The 21,782-nt window shown below is 40.3% G+C and overlaps 1 protein-coding gene and 1 long non-coding RNA gene across 5 annotated transcripts in view; one reads left to right on the forward strand and one right to left on the reverse strand.

Moving 5' to 3' along the window:
* The window catches only part of Col25a1 (collagen type XXV alpha 1 chain), a 410,366-nt gene that overhangs the window by 363,718 nt on the left and 24,866 nt on the right, over positions 1-21,782 (forward strand). For 3 of the 4 annotated variants that reach the window (XM_021157594.1, XM_021157596.1, XM_021157595.2), the window contains exons 23-30: positions 439-516; positions 7,104-7,127; positions 8,174-8,218; positions 11,747-11,791; positions 14,111-14,191; positions 15,236-15,298; positions 15,899-15,949; positions 17,969-17,995. In XM_021157594.1, coding sequence (XP_021013253.1) covers positions 439-516; positions 7,104-7,127; positions 8,174-8,218; positions 11,747-11,791; positions 14,111-14,191; positions 15,236-15,298; positions 15,899-15,949; positions 17,969-17,995 — 414 coding nt within the window. Of the gene's footprint in view, positions 1-438; positions 517-7,103; positions 7,128-8,173; positions 8,219-11,746; positions 11,792-14,110; positions 14,192-15,235; positions 15,299-15,898; positions 15,950-17,968; positions 17,996-20,610; positions 20,692-21,782 lie in introns of all 4 variants that reach the window. The other variant, XM_029474968.1, reaches the window with a different exon arrangement.
* Positions 1-21,782, reverse strand: part of LOC115030590 — a 126,078-nt gene that overhangs the window by 13,727 nt on the left and 90,569 nt on the right. The window lies entirely within an intron of this gene.

Here is a 21,782-nt window from a genome sequence, read left to right on the forward strand (position 1 = left end):
CTCACTTTGTAGACCAGGCTGGCCTCGAACTCAGAAATCCACCTGCCTCTGCCTCCCGAGTGCTGGGATTAAAGGCGTGCGCCACCACACCCGGCCATTGCTCTCTTCTTAAGGAATGAGGAAGTGACCCATGGCACATGGATGAGAGGAAGGGGGATTAGGCGTTATCTTAATAAATACAGAGACAGCCAATAATAATTTCCAAGATGCAAAGTTTAACTTGTGCCTTGGAATCAGTTTCACATCCACCATAGACAGGTAGTTATAACTGGTCCCTCTCCTTTACAATATGAATGAAATTTAAATGCAATTATTATTCTGAAATACACCTATGTCTTAGTAAGGAAATAACAGTTGGGGGAGGGAGCCTCAAGCTACTCCACTTTTACCTCCATCTTGTATTCTAGGCTAACACCCACATCTTTCTCCTGGTTTCAGGGTCCACCTGGACAAAAGGGAGACCCAGGAGCCACAGAGATCATAGACTACAATGGCAACCTCCACGAGGCCTTACAGGCAAGTGACTCTAAGACGCACGAAGAATGACAAACACAGATAAGGGTGTTGGTTTTCTGTTGCTGTGCTAAAACACCAGGCCCAACCACAACTTATAAAAGAGGTTATTTTAGCTTATGGTTCCAGAAGGCTAGAGTTTATAATGGCAGTAAGGTGTGGCATCAGGCACAGAAAGCTGAGAGCTCACATCTTCTGTGGAAAACATGAAGCAAAGACTAAACCAGAAGTAGGGTGAGGCTTTTAATTCTCAAACCCTAACCCCAGTGATGTGCTTCCTCCAGCTGTATCACCTGTGTCACCTCCCCAAACATTACCACCAACTGGGGACTGAGTGTTCAAATATCCAAGCCTATGGGGACATTCTCCCTCAACCCACAGCTGGCCCACGTAGCTCATCACTGAATTCTCTGTCCACCACTTCCTTGAAGCACATCTACTCCCTCCCAAGCCTACCTGTCTCCTTCCCCAGGAGTCCTTAATTTGTACCATCTTAAATCCCTGCTTTTGTTTCCCTTTTACTTTTAAATATTCCTAGACTTTACCAAGTATAAACATTGTGTTCGTTTAGGCAAATGTTTGCTTCCTTACTCAAAGAGGGAATTTTACAAGGTTGAGCAGGAGCCGAACTGCATCCGTTGAATTCAGGTTTCATCTGTCTGGCTTACCACAGATGTGACCTGGCCCGTTCTTTGGCTTTTGTGTGCATCTATTTCTCCATATTTGAAATGAAGATACGAGCTGTGAATAGCTCATTGAGTTATTGGGGAGCAAATTACTAAAGATGTGTCACACACTTAAGAAGCCACCTCTTGGTCTTCGGTGTGCTTCTATGGCTACCATTCCCTTTATTTCTTTTCATTCAGTGAAAAAGAGTGGCTTGCTCTCCTTCCCTTGCTTCTTATTCATGCTTTCTGTTTTACACATGTCCATTATACTGGCTGTCACCCAATACTGACCTTTGGGTAAAGTCCGTAATTGTCATCGCCCTCAACCTTCCTGTGACACTTCTTCCAACTCACCATCCTTTCAAAACTCTTTTTGCTCTATCTGGCTTTCTGCTCTCACTTCTTTCCTTCTCTTGCTCTAGTGAAGCTGTTCTCTTTCGGTATTCCACACATTTTATCCACCCTGACTTTTGCTAGCCTGAAGTCTCTGATCTTTCCTTAGGTACAACAGCTATCCCTCTGTGTAGTCGTGGCAAGCTGTTCCCTGCAGTTCTGCCGTTTCTGGGGTCTCATGGCCATGATTTCCCTACTGACTTGCACAAATACAGCCTGTTCTGCTGGGCGCTTTCCCCACCAAGTACATGGCTCACCTTATCAACTAATGACTAGAGACTCTTGATACCATTTGTCTTCCTCTTGCTGAAGGTAGATGGTTTAGAAGCCTCTTACAGCTGTTCTTGAAATCTGTCCTAGCAGAAGCTTTCTCAAAGCGCATCCCCACACACCCAACCTGTTCATCCCCAAATACTGGTCCACAGGCTGTTTACCATCTCTAACACTAGACCAATCCTGTGACCAATTCTGCCTCCCTGGTGTCTCCTTGCCCTTCTGATCTAACCTGTGAATGCCTCTAAGGCTGATTTTTTTTTTCATAAGCTGCCATTACTTTTATTACTGTAATTTGCTAAAATCTCTTCATGAGTCCTTATTGCCTACTGGACCAAGACCAAATAACTCCATCTGACATCATTTAAGGTTCTACCCTGCTCTATTTTCTTCCAGGATATTTTTTTCCCATGACGTGGTCATTTTTATCATATCTCCACAAATCTCTTTTGCCTAGGTTCATTCATTACTTTTCCTGTCTTTTATCCTTGAATCTGATCCATAAATTCACTGCTGTCACCAGCTGGGTTCTTCCTCTAAGTCCATACAGTGCAAGTCAGGCTCCAATATTGTGACATATGATTACTCTCTAATCACATAATCGGTTTTGGTTTTTTAAATACCATGTTCTACGTTTCTTGGTGACAGAAAATAAGCCCTATGTTTATATTTCCTGGGCTTGTAAATGTGCAGTGAGCAGTTAGTGACTGGATGAATGATTATACTTTCTGTGTAATTCTGTGTATAAGCCATTTCTTAGCTTAAAAGCACACAAATGCCTTAACTACGTCCCTCTATTTTACACCTATTTTAATATTTCTATCCTCATGATTTGCCAGTGTGGTCTCATTTTCATAGTTTTATGTGGGCTTCGCTACCTCTGCTGGCTTTTTTTAGTCCCATGTTTCCTATCTGGACAGATGTGGATTGGATAGTATATTCAGCCAACAGCCTGATTTAGCATTCCTCATTACAAGCGGCTTAAACACAAACAGCAACCCTGGGGTTGTTGTCAAACTCTTGAGCCAACTTTCTAAATGTTTCCCTTTCCCACTACAAGTTGATAATTTTATATGGACATACAGAGACAAAGAACAGGCAGGTTGGTTTTTTGTTTTTGTTTTTTGTTTTTTGTTGGGGCCTACAATGTTTTCAAAATTCTTACTTAGTAAAATAGGGACTGCTCTTAAACTTTATTAGCAATATTATAGATGGTTGTGGGTACGGGGTGAGGCTATAAACCCTCAAAGCCCACCGCCAGCCATACTTCTTCCAGGAAGCCTCTACCTTCCTAAAGGTTCTATAACCTTCCCAAGCAGCACCACAAACTTGGGGACCAAGCATTCAAATACTTGAGCCCATGGGGGACACTTCTCCTCCAAATCATCCTGAGAGGCATCCACATCTCTACTCTTCCAAGAAATCCTCCAGTTTTACTGGCATTTTCTGCAACGTATTAAAGTGTTCTTAAAGCGTTCTTTGCGTGAGCAGGCATATGGGCTAAACTTATACTAAAGTGGACATTTCTGTCTCATGCTTCCCTCCACCACATACGAGATGGGTCATTTTCGGGCAATCTCTGTGTCTATGCTTCACTGCCCTTGTCTGCAAAATGGAGTCGAGGTTTTTGTAAGAGCTCAGGAAATGTAGAGTTATACAGAGGGCGGTTTTTAAGAGCTCCTGTACAGTCTTTCCGGAAGTTCCTAAAAGCACTGTACTTTTTAGAAAATAAATCTGACAGTTGTTTCTTAAAATGAAAAGACACACACTCCCAGCATCCCTTTCTCATCTCGAGTTCTGTAGGACCGTAAAGCATATCCAGTCTGTATCCATCATAGTCATGATTTTACACTGTCTCCCAGCCTAATGATGTATTATTGCTGGGGAAACCATATGCTGTGTTTATAAAGAGCTTAGAGTCATTTTCAGTTGAAGGCCATTTGTTTATCTTCCTAACAAAGTACTCTAGTGGATTAAGGGTCTCTAATAAAATCAATCAAGTCAGGGCATTAGAGGAAGAGGGAGCCGATAAACATTTATTCTCCTCAATCTCTCAACAGTGATGGATGATGCTTGTTTCATAATTGTATCCTTTAAAGAAACATTTTGTCCAAAACTCTAGAATAACTACATGGATATGAATGTATTACAGTTACACTATCACATTAGAACTGTGAGTTTTCACATGGCTTTGATTAAAAACTGCTATTCTATGAACTAGTTCAGATGATGAAAAAAAATATTGAGCCTAGTTTAAGTAACTGGGTCCAGTATCCGATGTAGGAGATAAAATAGTTGAAGCACTATGCGTATTATGTACCTAAGATCTTTGGCATTCTGAATTTGGTATTTATAATTTCCATCCATTCATTTGTAGTTAAATGAGAAACAAAACTAAACTCATATAACCAATGGCTAGGTATATGTTTTTGACTGGAGCTGAAGTTATGGAGTAAAATAAAAACCTAATGCATCTCATTATTTTTCTTTCTGACACCAAGCAACATAAAAAAGAATTTTCTCACTCAACTGCCCGAACCATCTTCCCTCCCTGCCCAATCCTACTCTAGACTCCCTGGTCTTGTCTCTCCCACAGTGAAAGGTCCACATTCCCCAAATTACCATGGACTGTCCATGTTCTGGTTTTGCAAATTACTCTCCTGGGTCTGCTTGGTTGGAAAGATGATTAAATTATGTTGCTCTACAAAAACAAAAGATATTCTGGTTTATGTGAACATTGCCTTAAGCCTTTTTGTTTTGATTCAAGATGGCTAAAAATTCACAAATCACAATAAATCATCTCTGTTTCCTAGGTTTCTTTTAAAAAATATATAACTAACACTGTCTGTACTGTAATTCAAGATTGTTTTTATATACTTAAAAATACAATGGCATCATTTACCTTTTCTTCTCTTCCCTCTAACCCCTCCTACACCCACAAACACACTCCCAAACTCACAGCCTCCTCTTCTTTTTAACCGTTTTTTGTTGTTGTTGTTGTTGTTACATATAAATACAGCCTAAGGATCCCTTGGTATTAGATAATCATTTAAGGGGCTTATTCCTGGAGAATACTAGGTCTCCTTCTCTTTGTTAATTGCTTGCTTCATCTAAGAGTGGAAGGTCTTAGGAGCTGTCCCCATCCCACATTGGGATGTCGGCTGCTAGACTTGCTCAGGTCTTGTTTAAGCAGCCATGATGTTAATATCTTACGGTGTTCCTTCCCTGTCATAGCTAGTAGGAACAGTCTCACAGAAGAACGCCTGGTTTTCTGCCTCTCAGAATCTTTCTGTCCCCTCTTCCTAGATGCTTGCTGAACCTTAAGGTATAAGAGTTGTAGTGTACATATATCAACTGGGACTGGGCCCCCATCATGGCCTGTTGGTTTCTGCACTTTGACGAGTCGAGGCTTCTGGTAGTGGTCTCCTGCTTCAGTAAAATGAAGCTTAAGTTCGTATCATTGTGAAAAGTGAAGACGTAGCCTATACTTTGGGCAGGATTTTCATACAAACATTTCGGAACAAATCGCAAAGCGTCAGACTGATATTTATATGAGCTTCCCCTCCTATCTCAGATCATATTCCAGTGGAATATCATGTCTTTCTCTATCACATCCAAAAATTCTAGCTTTGAAATCATTACGGGAGTTCATGAGGGAGTCCTGCTGTGCATACATGGCTTTAACTTGAAAAGCCAACATCTTAGAACCTCTCTGTGATCTGCATATGGCTGCTTCCAGGGGGAGAACAAGATGCCGTGTCTGCAAAGTTAGCTGATTTCCATCACCATGGTGCTCTTGGCTACCATGGAACCCTCACAATGTTGAAGTCTCTTTAATGATTATGTAGTACCTCACTTAAACTTCTTCTGTTAGTTCATTTACCGTTAATGACATTCTTCCATTATGCAGCTCATTATTTAAAAAAAATATTATTAGCATTAATCGTTCTAAGTAAGGGAATAAGCAAACACGGACTTGTGTTTATTGATGTAGGGATGTGAATTTATGTGTGACCTTGTTAGAAAATCTGAGAGAATTCAAATTGTAAAATGGCTCACCTGCATAAAATTTTGTAGTTCTGCTCTCTAGTTAAAAATACAATGCATGATGGAAGGACAGTGGTGAAGAAATTCTCTTTACTCTATAATTTCCTTGTGTTAGTAAATGACTTATTTACATCCTAGGAGCAAAGCAGCTTTATCACTATAAATCCAACTTTTGTGTCTGGACAAACCTCTTTAAAATAGCATTAGTGTTGCCTTGTGCAGTACCTATCTGATGCCATAAAATTCTGGATACATATAAAAACTTGCTCTTGGTTTATTAACATTTTTGCTTTTGTCTCAGAAACATCAAACTCTTTTTGCTTCGTTACCTGAAGCCGTAAACACACTGACTGCTTTTATTATACAACGGGAAATTTAATCATCTCACTCCTGTAGATTTAAAGTGGAATAGATAATGGTAACATTCATTTCTTACAACAATAATAAAGAAAAAATGGCAACAACCATTGGAATCATATTGGAATGGAGGGAGATGGGACACATGAGGCAGAATTTAAAACAGGATCCTCAGGGTTACACATGATCAGACAGGGTCTCTCTGTAACCAAAAGACCTCAACAAGAAATGACGCCTTTCTGTTGTTTCAGTAAGCCTTGTAGAGCTCTTAGTTCAAGATATAAACTATGAACTATTAAATACACCGAACAGGAATCATATTTTAGAAGACCATGCTTTGAAACTATATAGTTTGTTGAAATATTTAGCATTTCAACAAACTAGATCAGTTCAATGTCCGTTTCTTTGATTATAGCACATGGGGAGTCCATTATAATGAAAAAAACTATACAGAGTTAGAGAAGAAACATATATAACTTTTTTCCTAATCAAGCTCCTGTCTAGAATGGAACTTTTAGCAATAGTAAATTTTCATAATTCAAAATTAGGCTGACAAACCTTGACTACATAATTTTTAATTAAAATAATCTTAAAATCGGGCAAACAAAAAATTTTATACTTTGTTTTCTGATAATTTTTTTTGATAATTTTTAAAAGAAAATTCTAGAAATGTTTTCAAACCCTTTACAAGTATGATAGGACAATGTGTTCATTGTAGCTTCTCTGTTACTTCCAAGACATTTGACTTGCCAAAATATATTTTAGAAGTAGATTTTTTTTCAGAAATCTGTCACTTTATTTTGACACACAAAATAGGTAACTCTTGTCTTTGTTGATCCGTTTTCCCAACAGAGGATTACCACCTTAACTGTCACGGTAACTCCTTTTGCATGATCTCTGTGGTTTGTGACTTTGAACTTAGTGTTGATGCATGCAGGTCAAAGTAGTACTGATGTAGCAATTGGTTTATGTGGGCTTCATTTTTACGTTGGTGATATTAACCTTTTAAAACATTTGACCTAGTTAAACTACTGTCCTGTGGGAAAGTACAGAGAAAATTGTTTTTTAAGATGTTAGCCTCTTGTTAATAAGATAGCTTTATCTTTTTGTAGATTAGAAGCTAAAACCTTGTCAGAGTGTGACTGTGCATGCCTCTAATTCCAGCACTCTCAAGGCAGAGGCAGGTGGATCTCTGTAAGTTTGAGGCCAACCTAGTCTATATAGCAAGTTCCAGTATAGCCAGGACTACATAGAGAAACTCTTTCTTTCTTTCTTTCTTTCTTTCTTTCTTTCTTTCTTTCTTTCTTTCTTTCTTTCTTTCTTTGCTTTTCTCTTCTTTCCTTTCCTTTCCTTTTCTTTTCTTTTTTCTTTTCTTTTTTTCTTTCTTTCTTTTCTTTCTTTCTCTCTTGCTCTCTTTTTCTTCCTTTCTTTCTTCCTTCCCTCCTTCCTTCTCTTTCTTTCTTTCTTTCTTTCTTTCTTTCTTTCTTTCCTTCCTTCCTTCCTTCCTGTCATCCTTTCTTTTCTTTCTTTGTTTCCCTTCCTTTCTTTCTTTCTTTCTTTCTTTCTTTCAAGAAAGGGAGAGGGAGAGGAGATCAAAGTTTTTGAGGTAGAGGGCATCAGTCAGTTAACTCATCGCAAGAAGATGTGTTCAGAACACAGGGCAGCGATTGTCACTGTCTTACTGAATCAAAGCTTCATCTGTAGTGTGGTAACCTAGAGGGTATCTGAATAGTTTAGAACTCAGGTTGGCAGTTTCTATTATTATGTACCTAATAAAATGTTGCACCATTGAAAACCAGTATCTAGACGTATCTAATTATGATAGAAATAATGGAGCTGTGTGGTATGTGTGATATATTTTAAAGCCTGAAATTGTAACATGTACTTAGCACATTTTACAACTATGTCTTCTCTTGATTCAGGGCCCCCCTGGACCTCCTGGACCTCAAGGACTACAAGGGCCAAAGGTTATCATTCCTTCCTTCCTTGCTTCCCCTTACCTCATACAGTGCAGAGATGCCAATGTTAAGAATGCAAGTCTTTATAAAATATGTCTTACAAAATACTAGAGAAATGCTATTTCTGAGGACGAGGAAACAGTATCAGAGTCTCAGCTAAAGGGAGAAAGAGAACTCCAGAGCAAGGAAGGAAAATGAGGGCAGAGAGGAGCGAAACGAAGATGATGTGAAGTTAGGAAAGAGCATTGGGGAAAGAACAGAACAGGAAACAAGAAAGCACGGGTTCCACAGAAATTTTAAATGTAAAGAAACCCTAAACATGGCCCACGGGGAAAGGTAAACACTCAGGCAGAAGTGTATTGAAGGGAGTTATTCTTGCCACTAAGCGAGACCCTACCTTCCAATTAATTCTTTTGGAAGAGAAAGGCAAGAAGAGCCTTCCCATGATACACTCATAAATGACTGACACGCTTAGGAGCCACTCATGAGACATTAATGTCTTCCACTCTGTATCACATGTATTCATACATTTTTATCAATGACGCTTCCTAACCACAAACAGCTCCAGCCAAGTCTTTCCTGATTATACATAGGGTTTGTTGGTGGTGTTAGCTTTACCCCTCCAGACTAAAGCTCCACCATTCAACCATGTTTGATCAATTAACACATGTCCGGGGATTCTGGCTTTTCAGAACTGAGCTGCACGTGTTGAAATATGACTTTCGTCATTGGATTCTTGTAGGAGATTCAAGTGGTTTCAAAATTCAGCCTTTATTTATGCTCCTTAAGTCAGTTTATTTGCTGTGCGTATTATACATACACACACATTCATGCACATGTCAGCTTTTGAACTTTCTCTGGATACTTAAAAACAAATGTCCAGTATATAGATTTATTTCTCTATTAAAAGACTACACAATAGGGTATTGCTGAGGTTCCTGTCCAAGTGAGATGCATAGATCTGTCTGAGCATAGATCCTAATCCCCAAAATATTTTCTGTGTATCATAAGCATGTTCCACATATAACTTTAATATATGACATAGAACGTTTTAACTAGTTTTCCACATAGCCTTATGCCTGAGAACATAACAGCAGATAGGCAATGGTCATACCACCAAGTCTGCCTGGATCCCTATCCTTAATGATTTTATGAGCTGAGATAGACACTAGGAGAGGAACTTTGAAGATTTTGTGAAATTTCATGCTTAAAATCTCAAGAACCAGAATTTTCTCCAAAGCTCAATATGTACTTCATTTGTCACAATGTTCAAAAGCTTCTAGGATTTCTCCACAGCTCTGAGGCCAAGAGAAGACAGCTATGCCTTGATCTAAAGAAATACAAGGGACTAGCCAGCTAAAAAAATAACCTCACTAAAACCTCCAACTCTCTTCTTTTATTATTGCTTGTTAATTATGAGCCTTCACTATCCGATATAATTTTAATCTGAGGAGACTAGCAAGAGGTTTGACTATGAACTTAGAGCCCAGGGTAGGAAACAGTCAAGTAATAGCATGAACACTAATCGATCACTAAGTGCTTTAATCAAGACCATGTGGGATGAAGGCTAGGGTATGGCAGCTCAGTGGTTAAGAGCATGGCTGTTCTTCCAGAGAACCCAGGTTCGATTCCAAGCACCCATATGGTGACTCACAATCATCTATAAATCCAACCTTAGAGGAGGATCGATGCTTTCTCCTGGTCTCTGAGGGCACCGGGCACATGCAGCATCAAGACATATGTGCAGGAAAAATACCCATGCACATAAAAATAAATATTTTTTAAAGAGAGTGTGGATATGGATATGTGTAGAAATGCCTCTCTCTTAAGTCTGGGAGTCCAAGATAGGTTTGAGCTGAAATTGAAGATGGGGGTGGGGAGGAAGACATAGGGATGTTAGCCATATGGAAATCTGCATGTGTGTTAACAGAGAGGTGTAACCCCCCCTCACTACCTGCCACCTTGCCACCCTGTCATCTTGAGTCTACCCATAGCATCTTAGCACTAATAGCATATTATATGATGAGCCTGTTTCCCGTGATCCCTTCTTGAAAAGGCTGGGATGACTAAGGTGGGTGTGTCTGTCACTCTGAGACAGCACAGCATATTCTGAGTCAAATAATGGTACACACTCACACTTGGGAGTCCCCATCGCTGACTGATAGTAGCCTATGCACGTGGCATGTCTCCTTCTGCTGTCAAAGAAGAGGTGTTATAATTTTTTTACACGTCATGCAACTCTGACAAACCACATTTGAGTGATGGAGACTGTGTGGGTCTTGTTCTTTTAGTCTCCCTGCCTCACATTTATTAAGGTAACAGCTGAACAAAGCTATTGGTGATTGGACCCAAGTGTTGACAGGTATTCAGACTCAGAATAAAACTGGGGCTCAACTGGGTGCATCCAACCTCAGCAGGCTTGTTTGTGGCAAAATAAACTTTGCTACTGCCACAAAGAACCGGAAATCCAAAATGAGGAGAGGCCTTTTTTTTTATTTCATTCATTTCAAACCACAAGATCCGGCCTTCCTTAAACACTGGGAGAGCTCAGGTTTCACGCCGTGGCCTACAGCTCTCAACATTTTTTTTACCAAGAAAACAAGCTCTAGCTGATGGAATACTGTGGTTTATAATATCACCAGACGACCCTTCCTAGAAAACACTGAGCCTTGGGGCTGCCCCTAGGAAACCCCCTCCATGAGAGGCTTACACACATCCAAAAGAACTGTCTTCACACTTTACACGGGGTAGAAACGGGGGGGGGGGCCTTATAGCCTCATCCACACACATGGCTGGCTCGGTGACATTAAACAATGCCCTGCCTTTCAAGGGACAACTGAAGGATGGCTAAACATGTGCTGTTCAAATAATCTCTAGCATGTTGTTTAGATTTGTTCTTAATTAAACATCTTCCATTTAAAAATAAATCTCTCTATTCTGACTCTATCCAATGATCTAATAAATCATACTATCAAAAAGCCATTTGTTTCATTTCCAGCATGGTATAGGAAATGGAATGGGCCTGAAAGTCACTTCATGTGGATTGAGATATCTGATTTATTAGGTCCTCCAGGGAGCCTTTCCTGGGCAGGGCACACTCACAGCCATTCTGAAGGGTTCACATTGGCCAGTTAAACTATTGCTGTCAATTTAACAAACTTTACATTGTATTCTTTCATAGTCTGCCTGTTATGTTTTGGTTGTTACTGAAAATTAGAGAATCCATACTGATTCCTTAACAGAAAAAAAATAACCAAGAGAGTCTTAGAAGTGCTGTAGGATTTGGCCAGCCATTACATTGTATATAATCTATGGAAGAAAAGGAAAAAAGCCATAGATATTTGCCACATAGGAGTATTATTATGCAACAATCCTCAAGAAAGATTTTTCCCTTCACTTAGCTTAGATATATGAACTGTGTCAGCATATTCTTAGGTTAAAATGCACTTGCTAAAAGTCAAACTGTTCATGTATCAACTAGCACAGCTTCTTTAGCAATGATAAATTCGAACAAGCTCTTGCTTTTTATTTTATCAGGGTGAGCAAGGCTCTCCAGGAATCCCCGGAGTTGATGGAGAACAGGTAATTTTCAAGGATCTATGCCATTATTTTAAGCACTGTTGTTGGTCAGTACTTCTATTATACGTTTAAAGGCAAAAGTCGTGTCTTTTGACATGATGCACTGTCTCTTTTGTCTCCAGCATTTGTTCCACATGAACTCTAAATACATGATTGGTTTTAAGTTAGATATAAATTGGGTTGGCAGAAATGTAAAGCTATGCATTACTTTGGTTTTGTTCTTAATACTACTGACCTATCAGTCTACCTCAACAGATTCTAGTAGACTCTAAAGTCATTACCTCATCAGTAAGAACAGCTTTGAGTTGGTTTGTTGGTTGATTGGTTGGTTGGGGTTTTTTTGTTGTTGTTGTTGTTGTTGTTGTTGTTGTTGTTTCTGCTTTGTTTTGTTTTTTCAGTGAATATAAAACAATTCAACATCAAAAATCAATGGCCATAGTTTTTGCAAATAATAGTATAGCTTAACTCCAGGTATTTGATGTCTCCTTTTCCTGAATAATGATTCCCCCCGTAATTTTCTAGATCGTTTGAAAACTCAGGCAAAAAGTAAATCATTATAGCTATGTACACTGCAGCAGCATCTTTCAGAGTACCCTCAGTCAGACATTGGCAAAGGTTCTGCACAGTCTGGACAGTAGAGACTTCAGGTTTTGTGGGTATATATTGTTTCTGTAGTGTATTCTTTTCCTTAAACACATCTTACTTTTTGTTTTAATTCAACGTAAATAAAAAACAGTCCCTAGGCTGAACTTGGCAAGTCGGCTGTGGCTTGGCAACTCTACCTTTTAAGAATTTTGCTAAGAGAATGCAGACAGCATTCGGGATCAAACCACAAGGATTAGTTTCAAAATCTGTGAGGTTTTGTGGACGTCTGTTATTTTCTCAAGAAGTGGCTCATGGGCCAGAAAGAGGGCATGGTGACAGAAGCACTTGTCGCCCTTGCAGAGGACCTGGGTTTGGTTCCCAGCTCCCCCATCAGCCAGCACCCCAATTCCAAGATGTTAGGTGCCCTCCTTTGGGCTCCACACATATTCAGGCCCACACACAGAATAAGAAAGAATACTATTGAATAAATTTAAGAAATATCCTGAATTAATGAATAAGAAATCAAAGGAATTCTTGATAGTCTAAATCAACAATACACTCTTCAGGAGAAAGTATTCTAACAAAACAAAACAAATCAAAACACTTTAGAAAAAGAGTTATTTTTAGTAACAGAGTTGGATATTAAAGTCGTATACTGTCACATTAAAGAAATAGTATAGAAAGGTAATTTAATCAATTTTCCGTGACAAAGGTTACACGTAAGGTTATCTTTACCCATTGTTAGTAATTAAAGATAATAAACTAGAAATTCATAATGACCCACTGAATATCCCCACACATACAACATATGCAGTAGCTAGGTGGTTTTTCTCTAGGCTTTGCAAGGTTCTGTTCTCCCACTAACCCCATTGAATTGACCGTGTTGCTTTCCCCGTCACAAAATCCCCAACCGTAACCAGCAAGATACATTTATCTTTGCTGGTACTTTCGAACTCCTCCAGTATGCGGTTCTGAGCTCAGTATAAAGATAGTTAACGAAATTAGCATGTGTTCTTGTCCCTACAATGAGTCTGTGTAGCCTGTGAATCCCTACCATAGTAACCAGGGCCATCTGGTCCTGTTGCCACAAGTTGCTAGGATGAAAATGATTAAAAATATTAATTAATTGTAATGTTAGTGTTCCACCACTCACATTTGTTAGCATTCAAAACCCACACATCTATTTTCTCATTGCAAAAGAATAGTAATTACACTCTGGCTCACCGTGCAGAGATGTCGTGAGAACCAAACAGGGGACACTGGACAAACGGGGTGCTTGAAAGCACCGATTGCACATTGGTGCTGGAAACTGATGACAGCTAGAACGTACACGCACAGTGATGAGGCAGGAACAACCATGTAGAGATGGGAACATTGACTTGGACCTTGCCTGTTGTAACCCTGAGTCCTGGTTCAAATGTTTGCTGTACTGTTGAGAATTACAGTCATTACACTGTCTTCTGGACTGGCCAGAGTTGCCAAGCAAATTGATGAAACCAGGAGAAATAACGCCAAAACCCGAGTTCATGTTTTTCCTATTTAAATGGTCTATAGAACGTAATCCTATTACATGGGGAAATACCATTGATCCAATGTAGAAAATGCCTGAGAGCCAAAGTCATGACCATCTCAGCTTGCTCCCACCTCTTGGCAGATTTACCTGGAATCCCATTGGCCCTAGGATGTGCCTATCATCATGTCACTGCACTGCTCACATGCAAACTCTGTAACTTGTAGGGACTCAAAGGTTCCAAGGGAGACATGGGGGACCCAGGTGTGCCAGGTGAAAAAGGAGGACTGGGACTTCCTGGATTGCCGGTACGTGCACACGTGATGATGTACTCTCGGGAGAAGAAATGGCTAGCGAAGAATTGTATTCTCAGCTGTACTCAGCCAGGAATTGCCAGACTATCTTTATTTTGGAAATACTCGAAATGTTGTTGCTTGGTTTTTCTAAGAAGGGAACTAAAACTTTATAGTTAGGTCATTTAAAAAGCACGTGTTCATGTCTTTCTTTATTTTCCCTCCCCTGAATTATTTTCTTTGGAAGATAAAGCCAGTGGTACTGGCCATTTGAATCTAGTATGTATGGTCAAGTAACTATTATAAAATAGGCCACACTAAAGAAACAAACAAGTACAAAGCAGCAGAACTTAGAGCTGTTAAAGGACAGATTAGTCTTGTGTGTCCATACAAGGACGGTGTTCCTCCCTCATGGCTCATTGCTCTTCTGAAACTTGAGAAGGAAAAATTTAGAAATTATAAGAAAAGGCGTAGAAACTTTCCCACCCTCCACCCATCCCACCCTAGCCCCAGTAACAAGGGATTAAACCTAGAGCCCCATACCTGCCCATACCCACTGAGCTATATCTCCAGTCCTTTCTAGGTTAAAACCTTGCATAGGCCAGCTTAAGCACGCTCTGAAACACGAGCTGGCTGTGCATGTTTGATCATTCTGCCTCCATTTCTCAAGGAGCCAAGATCTCAGGCCTGGGCTACCTGGCTCTTCTACCCAATTGCAAACAAGATACGATAAACAAATGTCAGCGGAACTAAAGTCTCACCTGCACTATTTAAAGTGAGCACAGCATTTAAAAAATAGCATTATTCATAATCCAGTGTATTTACTGCTGTAAAATCAAGCTCAGCGTAGTTTCTATTTACTTTGTATTTCACTCTACATAGCACCCATAATCCTTAGAGTTTCTGTAAATATTACTGCTTTGAACTAAAATGTGTGGAGATAAAGCTTCTTATGAATTATGTGCATAATATAAAATTTCAAGGGAGTCGTGGTTTCAGTTGTCTTTTAGACCCTGGAATTAACCTTCATGCTAAACTCTGTTTCCTGGTTATTTGTAGGGTGCCAATGGAGTAAAAGGAGAGAAAGGAGACTCCGGTTTGCCAGGTCCTCAGGGGCCTTCTGTAAGTCAACGGGGCAACCTTTCACCTTCACGTGGGATGGTCCTTTGCCTAGATCCCCCTGTGCCAGATGGCTAATCATTAGTAGAAATCTGTGTGGTGGATCAAACTATACATGCTATAGGTTGGTCTTACACTTCTGAGATGCACAGTCTCTCCCTGTATGAGTTTGAAGCAGTTTTGCAGAGCTCTGGGGAGAAAAATCAATGGATTTCTCATAATGCTTATAGGGAAGGCCTGGTGAAATAAGAACTCACGTTCTCTTTTTCTCCAGAGTCCTATTTGTGCTTGGTGAAATAACCGAGGGTTTAACTGTGGTTGCAGCATTGTAGAATTTCTCAATAATCAGTTGCTTCCTTTCCTTTTAATATAGTTTTGATTTATTCTGGTTTCAGAGAATGGCTGCAGTGTTTGAAGTTATTTGATTCTCATAGAGGAATTTCTAAAGCCAGAGAGTTGAGCATATCACTCCTAATTGTGTCCTTTCTCCTCTGTGACTATTGATGGCATTAGCAGAGCCCTAGACCAAGACCCACACTGGACTGCCTTATCTAAATGAAGTAACCATATCCATGTTTGCCTTTTTTTTTTTTGAACATGCAGATCATAGGCCCACCAGGCCCTCCAGGTCCCCATGGCCCACCTGGTCCCATGGTAAGTTTCCCTTGTCTCTGAAATGTAATCGTTTACCTATGAGTGTCTATGAGTTCAATAGGACAGAGGATGAACCGAGTCTGCTTGCGTTTTGTACCTGCTCTCTGTGGAGGGGACAGAAAAAACGAGGTACTCCGGCTACTTTTCTGTGCTGCCTTTCATTCCACTAAACACATGTGTTAGAGAGAATGAGACAGAGCTGCGGAGAGACAGATCTGGCAAGCTTTACCCCGACACTGTATGAACACGACAAATCATTTTAACCGGTCGCTGCTGTAGTCTGTTAGTAGAAAGTTAAAGCAATAATGGAGCCAGTGAAGAACATTTCTAACCAGCTCTGACGCTTAAGACCCTTCACTGAACTATCCGATCAGGATATTTGTGTAAAACAGTGTGATGAAGTCTGAAGCTGGCTTCCACAGATCATGTAGGTTACCGGATCTTTTCTTTTCCTTCCATGTTAATGGCACTTCTGGTGATTCATTGAGCCGGGGCAGTGTTTGCTGCCGTTGTCTCCCAGCAAGTGATGGAAACAGCAGCCCTGACCTTGTAGAACTTCCAGTGGGAATGGCAGCTATGAAACAAGTGTGATTCCCTAACTGTTGGAGTACCGACAGTTGTGTTTAGGCTAGAGTATGGACAGCGGAGTGTTTCGAGTGCTTTTGACACAGCAAGGAACACAGCAAGCAGGCTCTAGTGTTACACTCATCTCTCGGGTGTCTTCATACACCGGAAGACATCAATAAAGTAGATTAAGTCAATTGTGGCCACAGTTGGCTCCAACTGCACTCTAGAGGGGGCATTGTGGGTATGATCCCAGCCACACAGGGTAGCCTGGTCACCCAGGACATACTAATTGCCTCCTTTCTTTGGTAAACAATTTCAGTTAACCTTGTTCTCTTAATAGGAAACAGTTCATTAAGAATTAATTAAATGGCATGTTCTGGGATTTCTGTACCCTTTTTACTTTAAGTTAGAAGGTTAAGTTAGGAAATGCTACATCGTGTTCAAATGATAAAGTTAATTAGCTTAAAGGAATTTTAAACCATTGTTAACAAGAGCTAAGAATACTCAGTAATGAATACTTCCCTCAAAAATGTTTATCCACAGCTTATCAAAAGGGAAAGCATTAATGTAAACTTATGAAATAAAAATCTCGGCATACATAGACAGTTATTTTTTGCTCTGTTTTATTCCACTGATGGATATTTAAATATGCATCTCCCTGAATAGCTCATTAGACTCTGTAAAAGTTCAAAGCAATCCACAATAACCTTCGGTTAATTTAAATTGATAATTAGCTTCTATATTTGTATTTTCTGCAAAATAACGTTCTTTTAATCCTGATTCAAGCATTTATTATGACCTCCTTTCCTTGATAAACAACTATTAGAAGAGCCTTAGCGGATGCATTTTCTGTAACAATAAATACAATCCAAATCACAGTGCTTAGCCCTCCCTGATGAATGACCCCCAGACTGCCATGCTTGGCCGTCATCTTCCATCTCCTTGAGATTCTTCAACACAGTGGCCATGAAGAATCACAGACAAAGGCCTTCTCTTTCTTCCTATTCAGGCTGTGGGGATGCTGTTTTTTTTCCCTCTAAATTTCTGACTTTTAGGTCCTACGTCTATTCCATAAAAATCCATGAATCATCTCAAATATTCTCCACCAGGTTATAAAATGGAAATTTGAGAAGTACCTGTAATGTAAATACAAAACAGGGGTTTCTCTTTTTGCCTAATTTTTTTTTCCGTGAAAACCCCAGCAGTTTTCTCCCTCTTGTAGGCATTTAACAGACAGAATTGCTCTTAATGAATTTCCTATTACAGAGCAATCCAAGAGCTGGAAGGAACATTTGGTAGGTAATAAATAACATCCCACTGACCTGCCTCTGGCTGTAGCTCAAACAAGAAGATTCTTGTTTCACATCTCATTTTATACTTGATACAATACTCACTTCTACAAGGAAGCAATGAGTCAGGTTTTAATTAAAGCTGTGCTTTTCCCATTTCTAGGGGCCCCATGGACTTCCTGGACCAAAGGTACCTGCAACTCCCATGATTATTTGATTTCTGTTTCCTTGATGGTCACGGGCGAGCATGACGGAAGCATGTCTGTCCTGTCTTGTTTGTTTGTCAGGCCATGTTGACAGTCTATAAGCCTTTAAGCATCCAGATGTTTAACTCTCACAATACAACGTGGCTCACACTGAGTTTAAGCGCTATTGCCTGGCAATAAATCATTCCTCATTTTGCTTTTGCCCTTGTCACTTATATAAGTTTAAAAACAAAACAAAACAAAACAAAATACACGATATATTAAAATCTTCCATTTAAGGGGTCACCTAATGGAAATATCAGACTGATCTGGGAGCTTTTGCTTTCTAGCTCTATGTTTGCTCTCAATTGCAAGACTTGTTTGCCGAATATACTCCTGCGTCTTCATGCTTCGGCTACCTAGCTTCTCCGTTTTGTACTTCCGATGGTCACCATCCAGAATAGGATAGGGTCTATCGGCTGTGATGTCACAGGCTTTATGTGACTGCAGAAAAGAGCAGAGAATTAATCCTCCGTGACAGAACTTGTACAGCTTACACTGGGAAGACAGTCTCTGCCTGCTCTTTACTTTTACAGAGACCTAGAGGGCACCTTGGGATGCAGTGTTAGTACTGGACAATCTGAAAATCCAGAGCAGCCATCCTCTCCTGGGGATTGGCAAGGCCCCTGGCTGGCTCTCCCAGCTATAGCTGGTTGCCAACCATACTGACTTAACACAGGAATCATTGAGTTCCCTTTTCAGGGTCAGGCAGGTAACCCAAGAAGGGGAAGAGATGACACCTCATTCTTCTTAGAATGTTTTACCTTCAGGCGAAGCTGATGGAGAGAGTTATCAGTCGTGACAATGACTGAGAGGAAAGCCACCAAGACTCTTTTAATTCTGTGGTGTCTGAGGCAAACCATAACCATTGAATTAGGTGATGCCCAAGATCTTTTTGATACAGAAAATGAAACTAGGTATTTTGTCCACAAAACAGTTGTTGACGTTATTGTTTCAACAAAGTATAAAATTGAAAAGACCTCAGATGACCTGTTAGCTGCTTGACTTTGCAATTGATAAGCTACACAGACTTCGTGTATTTCACTTATTTAATGCAAATTACCAGGAATAGATGATGGCCAATGAATAATAGAAGTGGATACAGATTTGAAATGTGGTCTCTTTACTACTGGATTTGACTGTTTTTAAATTGAACTTTGCAGTGTCCACCCATTGATGGGTGACTCCCCATCAAAGAATCCCATGGCCTGCTAAGGCTACCTTCCTGTTCATCATCTTAAAACCACACACGAGAAATGTGCTCGCATGTAAAGCCACAAACCTCAATTACAGCACAGTGGTTACCAAGCCATGGAAGGCCTCCGGTGCAATGATGACTGTGGCACTGTGACCTCAGGAATAGACCTGATCAATTATAGCATATTTAGGGTTTCAACTGTGGCTACAGCACAGGCTCCTATCCCCAAAAGTCTTCAAAGTCCACTCTGCTACACAATGTGTGGAGCCTCTGAAAGTTTAAATATATAGCATGGTTTCATGGGTGCATCTGCCTCAGTGTTTCTCACAGTTTTAGGATGAGCATTTTCTTCTAGACAGATGTTAATTATACCCACCCCTGTACTCGAAGTATGAGACTCTAGACTGTGCCTAACAAGCAGCACAGTGCTTTTCACCATCAGGCAGACCAGCTGGCACTTTACAGGTTAAAAGTCCCTTCAGCCAATGTGACCATGACCTATGGAGGTCACTGCATAGGCAGTGAGGTCACCTTCCTTTTCAGAGTCTTTCAGTGTTTTCTTGACAAATTAATGTCTGTAGTTAAGAGCTGAAAAGTGTGCATGCCCAAGCTTTCTCTGTCCCGGGCATGCTATTTCTGATAGACAATAGGCATGTTATATCCTAGGGTTTTTACTAAAGCGAGTTTGGAGGATTTATCACTCATTGGGGCTCTTGTAATGTCCTCCCATGTTAAACTGTATCCCCTTCATTCTTAGACAGCACAGGCAGTTAGGAAAACTACTTTCAAGTTCTTTGGTCTTCCTAGTCTCTTCTGGGACTGTCAATTTGTGGTTTACTCTATTGATTAATCCATGTAGGGACCTGACTTGGCAATGTCAGGAATGAGAATTTGCAGAATGGCATTACTTCAGACATCAGCATCTACATTTTTCAGTCCGTTCTCCTGGGCTAAATGCTTAAAGGCTTAAAATGTCTGTCTATAACACTGTCCTGCATATTCCAGTTTTCCATCCCAGCAGAGTGAGGTTTTCCTACTGATCCCCTTCAGCATCCTCCCTCTGATCGCCTTTGATTTGCTTAGTCAAAACAATGGAGCACTGACTTCCTTGATGCAGAACTCCAAAGTCCATGAGGTCAGCTGTACGTCTTTTGGTGGTACTCAACACATCGAGTGTTCTGCTTTCTTGATTATTATTTGTCAGAGTTTTAAGTTGGGTTATTAACTGATGCAAAACCAATGTAGCCTCACTCTGCTGTCACCTAAAACTGGAATCTGCAAATGTTTCGGAGACTGGGTCTCTTCTCTCACAGTTAAACACCCATGATAGCAAACAAAATTGGCATTTGCTTTTGCATTTAGGGTGAACCAGGGTTAAATGGTGTTAAAGGATTGAAGGGTGAACCAGGTCAAAAGGGTGACAGAGGACCCCTTGGTCTTCCAGTAAGTAAAGACAACTTTCCCTTTCAGTGCCAATCTCGAGAATTTTTTTTCTTTCTATCCAAAGTACCAGCTCTGATTTGCTCAGTAGCAGTCTTACAGTTGAGAGCCCTGTCAGTAGAACACATGGTGTGTCAGAGCAGAGCACAGCCCCGGTTTGTTTTCCCCGATGTCTCGACCTTGTGCCTGAGGGTGACCACATAACAAACAGCGCCAAAACGTTGCATCCCTATTCAATTACATACAGGCCAACCTTGCTCTTGTGGGGCTGACAGACAAATTCTGCCATCATCTCTCTCTAAAAAGTGATGTTTATTGTTTCATAACTTCTCCCAAATATGGCCTAATAGAGGTTAAGACCCTCTCTCAATTGCCTTGATCTGCTTGGATTCTAACCGCTGTCGCCCCCTGTTGGTGGCAGGTATGCAATTGGCCATCATTGAGGTCAGTGCTGTGGCTCCTTTGTGTTCTATATGTTTTATGTTGTTCGTTTGGAGATTCCCTACAGTGAGGGTCATGGGACAGTAGTGGGTAGTGACAGAAGTCATCTGCATTCTAACAAAAACAGTGGGTTTTATCAATCCATATGCCTTATGCCAATCATCTTCCCACAACAACTTTAAAGATTTTTTTTTTAGATCATTGTTATGTAATGGCTTCATTTCAGGCTTTTGATATGTCATTTATTCAGTAAACGCAGACACAATTGGCAAAGAATACTGTAGGTTACATTTGTAAAATGTGACAAAACAAATAACAGAAAATAGTTCTATATTTGAGATGTGAGATAAAACATGCTGGTTGATGGGAGGTCTCCCGTTTCTCCATGGGTACGGTGCCTCCATGATTCACACAATAGCCCATGATTTATCAGTTAGACACACCAGGTCTCTCGGATACATTCCCTTGTTGAGTGAATTATGTCACCTCCGTATTCGAATTTAAGTTAAACGGTGCCAATGGGATCCATGGATTAGAGACATAAAATCCCCAAGACACTTGTTAGCCACTAGTTCTGCATCCCAGTTGGGTAGAAAGTCTTATGATCAACATAAAATTTATCACTTTAACATTTACCTTTAAGTTTCAAAATA

Source organism: Mus caroli, chromosome 3 (assembly GCF_900094665.2).
Source record: "Mus caroli chromosome 3, CAROLI_EIJ_v1.1, whole genome shotgun sequence".
NCBI classification, from domain to species: domain Eukaryota; kingdom Metazoa; phylum Chordata; class Mammalia; order Rodentia; family Muridae; genus Mus; species Mus caroli.